This window comes from Marmota marmota, unplaced genomic scaffold, assembly GCF_001458135.2.
Source record: "Marmota marmota marmota unplaced genomic scaffold, marMar, whole genome shotgun sequence".
Lineage (NCBI taxonomy): Eukaryota > Metazoa > Chordata > Mammalia > Rodentia > Sciuridae > Marmota > Marmota marmota.
Genome location: NW_026000082.1, coordinates 18,163,448 through 18,168,700, shown reverse-complemented (window position 1 = coordinate 18,168,700; position 5,253 = coordinate 18,163,448). Strand labels below are relative to the sequence as shown.

General features: G+C 52.1%; 1 protein-coding gene across 1 annotated transcript in view; it reads right to left on the bottom strand.

Annotated features, from left to right (window-relative positions):
- Positions 1-659: 659 nt before the first annotated feature.
- Tal1 (TAL bHLH transcription factor 1, erythroid differentiation factor) overlaps positions 660-5,253 on the bottom strand; it is an 11,130-nt gene continuing 6,536 nt past the window's right edge. The window contains exons 3-5 of the mRNA XM_015484708.2: positions 5,202-5,253; positions 3,976-4,070; positions 660-1,012 (exon numbers count right to left, since the gene is read on the bottom strand). Coding sequence (XP_015340194.2) covers positions 660-1,012; positions 3,976-4,070; positions 5,202-5,253 — 500 coding nt within the window. The remainder of the gene's footprint in view (positions 1,013-3,975; positions 4,071-5,201) is intronic.

The following is a 5,253-nucleotide window of genomic DNA, read 5'->3' as shown; positions in this document are numbered from 1 at the left end:
ATAGGACAGTTTGTGCTCAATTCATTCAGAAGAAAGACCAGATCATTTAGCAGACATCTTGCAGCAGGGAACACCCTCTAAGCATCTAGGAGAATGTGCATGGGGCTGCACTTCCCCTTTCAGCACCAACAGGTGCCCATCAGCACACTGGCATTTGCTCAAACAGTAACGTGCAGGAGCTGAAGCCCACATGCCCAAAATCTCTTGCTCATTTTCACTCTCATTTTCCCTTTCTCTGCCTTCACACAAGGCCCAACAGGGCATGCTCAAGGCTGTAGACTCCATCTCCACAGCCACAGGATAGGAAGGCAAGTCTCAATGGAGAGAAAGAACTTTGATCCCCAGGGCAAGAAGTAAGGGCTATTGGGTTTCCTGACCCTCTGGCCCAGCTAGTCAGGAGCAGGCTGTTCAATGGCCAACTTCTTCAACCAGGCCATGAAGAAGGCACCTCAAGGCTTGTGACTCTCCGCAGCAGCTGGCAAGCTGGATGGATCAACATGGGCCTGGGTGAAGACAGGGCTCAAAAAATGGGCAGCCATTGGGTACCTATATATTTGGACAGAAGCAGCCACAAAAGCCATCCAGCCAGCTTGGGAGGGGCTAATGGCAAGGCAGAGACTGCTGGATACCCCAGATGACACAGCAGACAACTTCAGGTGTCAACCAAGACAGGGCTCCAAACTCCAGGCCAAAAGCAGTGACACTTGAGCCTCTCTCTTAGGAAGTCTTAGGGTTTCGGGGAGGGGGAAGACCNCTCCGCCCCGCCCCACGACGGGGTCCTTGCCAGGCTTGGCCCGCTGGGTGCCCTCCTCCTCCTGGTCATTAAGCAGCTTGGCCAGGAAGTTGATGTACTTCATAGCCAGGCGGAGGATCTCATTCTTGCTGAGCTTCTTGTCCGGGGGATGCGTGGGGATCAGCTTGCGGAGCTCAGCAAATGCCCCATTCACGTTCTGCTGCCGCCATCGCTCCCGGCTGTTGGTGAATATCCGCCGCACTACTTTGGTGTGGGGACCTGGAGGGTAGGAGGACAACGCGTTAGGAGAACAAGCTGAGATTCCTCCCAAAGGGCTCTCCATTTACTGGAAGGCTTGAGAGACCCAGAACACTTTGTTGTTGCTGTTACTCAGGAGACTCGTTCCAAGTTCAGGTCCTGTCACCTCCTCTGAGATCTTCCTTCAACCCTCCAGACCCATCTAACCAACCCCTATGACCCTATTGCTCTTTTGTCCCCATCACTCTTGATTGTTATATATATGTTTCTGGGCTTGGCTCCCTCTCTGGGCTGTGCAGAATTTGAGGACAGGAACCATACATCATTCAGTCTCACTTGTGCCAAGACCATGATGTAGCAAGACAGACTAGAGCCAGAACCTTTAGGTTCAATTCCTGAATTGAACCTAGACAAGTCCCTCTGGGCAAGGCCCTTAAACTCTCTGTGCCTTAGCTTCTTCATCCATAAAATGGAGAGAATACTGGTAAGAAAATTCATAAGATCATTACATGGGTCTGATGCCTCACACAGGCGATGTACTTAACACAATGCCTGTCTCAGTTTAAACATTCACACTGTTAGTTATTGCTAGCCGTTCATCAATTTTTTACTAACAACCCAGGTACTGTGCTAGGCACGAAGGAATAATGGTGAACAAATATACTCCTGCCCTCGTGTAGCTTACATTTAGAGGGTATGAGAGGCAATGAAAAAGTAGTTAAAAAGAAAAGTAGGGGGTCAAGTGATAAGTAAAAGACAAAAAGAGCTAGTACTCTTTGCTAAGGTAGGGGGCGAAGGTCTCCTGAGGTGATGACATTTATAAGGTAAAAAACTTAAGGCTGAAACAAAGCCAGCCAGGCATAGGCATGGAAAGGAAGAAGAGTGCCCACGCAGAGGGGATATCAAGTTCATAGTCCCCGAAGTGGGAAAGGGCTGAAGCTAGAATGGCTGGAATAGTGGGCACAGGGTCGGAGTAGGCAGGACCCCGTGGTAAAATGTAAGAGGATTTTATTTTAGGAGTGATGGAAAGCACAGAGTAGGGGCTTTAGTACATGTTTCCTGAGTGACTAAGCATTGAGATATCAGGGGGCTGGGGGATGAAAGTAGAGCAGAGACCAGAAAGGAAAGGAATTAACCTGTGGGCTTCTTCCCCGAGAAGAGGTGAGGAGAGACAGCCATGCACAGTCATGGTTTTAGGCTTCAGACAGGCTTTAAAGGACTGCCTCAGTCTCCCTGTCTACAATGCACTGCTTAAAGCTTAACCCAGGAGTCATTAGCATCCTGGTACCAAGGCTTGCAGAGCAGAAGCAGCCACAGGGCACATATGGAACACTTACAATATGCAAAGCACTGTGCTCCATATTCAAGTCTGCCTTGTGTTAGGCAGTCCCAGTTTCAATGGAGGGGGCTTACTGTCCCTGAAATCCCTCCACAATTTTCCTGACCAGCAAAGGAAGGGAGGGGAGGGGTGAGCCCTCACATGTCCTCAGCACTTGCTCTGAACCAGGCCCTAAAAACACTTTTCTCCATCACACTCTCTGAATAATCTGGAAGGCAACTATTATTCACTCCATTTACAAGGAACTGTGGCTCAGAAACATACAGAATAAGAATCCACAAGTCCTGACTCTAGAGCTTATACTGGTTCCACTTCTATGGACTCTTGGTTCAGTCTCTGATTTCTACATGTCCTACACTCCCACACCCCACACCCTCCCCTTCACCTACATGTCTAACTACTCCTTCCCTGAGACATACACACACAAATATATATATATATATATACACTTCTTCCTGTTTCCTTAGTCTGTCCATCCTTCTAGCATCTTCTGTCTCTCTCTGGCCTGACACTGAGTAGGTGCTTAGTATACACTGGTAACGTTCATGGATAATGACTTCCCTACACGCCTGCCGTTCCCTAAAACCCCTCTCACCTGGTTCTTCTGCCTCTTCCCTGAGGAACTTCAGAGTTGGTCTTGCTACTTCCTATTTGGTACCCCCAGTTCTCCCAGGCTGGAGAACCCTCTCTAATCCAGCAGCGCCCCATCACCCTTCCTTCTTGGTCCCACATGCCCTTGACCCAGGAAGGCTTGGACTTCTGAGGTTCTGGCCCCCTCCTCTCCAGAACCCCACAGAGTGCTCTACCCATGAAGCTCAAGTGCTCTACACACACACACACACACACACACACACCATCTGCCAGCTCCCAGCATAAGTCCCAGGTCTCCTGAGGCCCTAGTGCCCTTCTCCCAGGAGCCCCAGCCAGGCTGAAGCCTTGCAAACTCCAGTGACTTGCTCAAAGTCCCTAAGCTCTGAAGAGGCCACTCTTCTACCCTGGTGCTGGGATCCAGTTACATCAGGTCAACCTTGGAAGGAGGAAAAAGGTCCTCCAAATCTACCACTCAAGTTTAGGGCCAAAGAATACTCAGGTAGTTCACAGAAGTGTTGAGGCCTCTCTGGACCAGAGTAGAATCCGTGATGGCAGGGAACACCAGGTCTCAGCCCAGAATGAGGAACAAGAGATAGATAGTGATGGGACACAATGTAGGGACTTGGCAGCAGGCCCTTGAAGGTGCAATTTCAGGCAGGAGCAGACTCCAGACTCCACAGAGGCATTGAGGGAAGGGGCAGGGGCTCCCTGAGAGGTCAGGAGTTATAGCAGATTCTTCCTGCCCTCCCCAGGATCCTTCCCAGAGGTAGGAATGGAGCCTGGAGTGGGGTCTAGAACTGACTCTGTAGCTTTGGGATGAGCACCACAGTAAGTCCCTCTCCTATAAGCCCTCTTTCTAGGACTATGAGTGGGACCCTCCCAGCTTTACCCATGGCTTCACTCCAACTCTGTTCCAGGGAAAAGGGCTTTGCTGGTTCGGGGTTCCAAGGTGGCTTGTCCCACCTATGTGGGACACCTATATAGTCCCAGGGTTTCCTCCTCCACAGGTCGAGCAAGAGGGGTGGTTATGGAGGTGGGGGCAGGGGAGACTCACCATCTGTAATCTCCATCTCGTAGGGAGAGGGTCTCCTCTTCACTCGATTGTTGGTGGTGAACATGGGGAAGGCATCAGGCTCCCCAAAGAACCCACTGTGGAGGAAGCAAGCAGATTACAAACAAGATCACACATTGTGTGGATGAGAGAAAAAGGCTCCTTAGGGATTTTCCCCACCTGTCCTGGAGCTCCTTTCACACTTGAATTTGATAGAAGATGAATCACACACACAAGCACACAGAGGTAAATTCACAGAGCAAACACGAAAAATGAACGCACAACACACACCAAGGAAATATACTCTCCTCTCCTAGAAAGCACACAAACCACACAGACGCTCCCAAACAGGTGCCTACACAGGCAGTTGTGGCCTTCACAGTTGATGATATGCAACTCCAGCACCACAAAGAGGCATGCTGTCCCCTCCCACCAAACTCACCCCACCTTCACTCGTGCTCCCTCCTCCGACCGACCCTCCGATGATGCTCAACCACGCACAGGAAACCCTGACTCATCGCCTCCAACAAGCTCCCCGACCGGTGGCTCTCCCCCATCACCCACTCGCGGTTCTCTCCTAGCTGCCTGCCCTGCACTCTACCCCGCCTCCTCTTCCCCTCCCCATCCCGACCCTGCATCCTCCGTGCAACTTCACAGTAACCCAGCAGGGAAGGCTGTTCCCTTACACCCACTGTACAGACCCAGCCAGCGGGGAGAGGGGCCAGGGTGGACTCCAGCAAGGACTCATAAAAGGGTACCCTCTACAACCACTCCATATCCTTCTCTCTTACCTGTCCACCTAGGGCTACACCTTCCAGAATTTCATAACTTAAAAGCAAACACCTCCTCTCTCACACAGGAGCTCATCCAGCATATTTGCCAGGGACTCACACACAGAGGACACCCCCCTATCCACCCCACCACCACCCAGCACACAATTAAGTCACTCTCACACAGCCTCAAGCTTGCACCCTCGAATGCGCGCACTCCTCCCCTCGGCTTCCACACACCCGCACGCCGCAGGTCACGTCTGTCTCCACAGTCACTCAGGCTCCCGAGCTCCTTTCCCACTTTCGCACACCGGCTCCAGCTTCTGGCTCCTACGCCCAGAGGTTTCCAACCACACGCTCCCTTCCCGCGATCCACAGGCAGGAGAGGGGTCCCTCCCACGTGCCGAAGGGGAGCCTGGCTGCGCGGCCGCTCTCCCCGCCCTCCCGCGGGCTGCTCACCTGCCGAGCGAAGCCAGCGGCTGGCTGAGGCTGTAGAGCAGAGCGCGGCCGG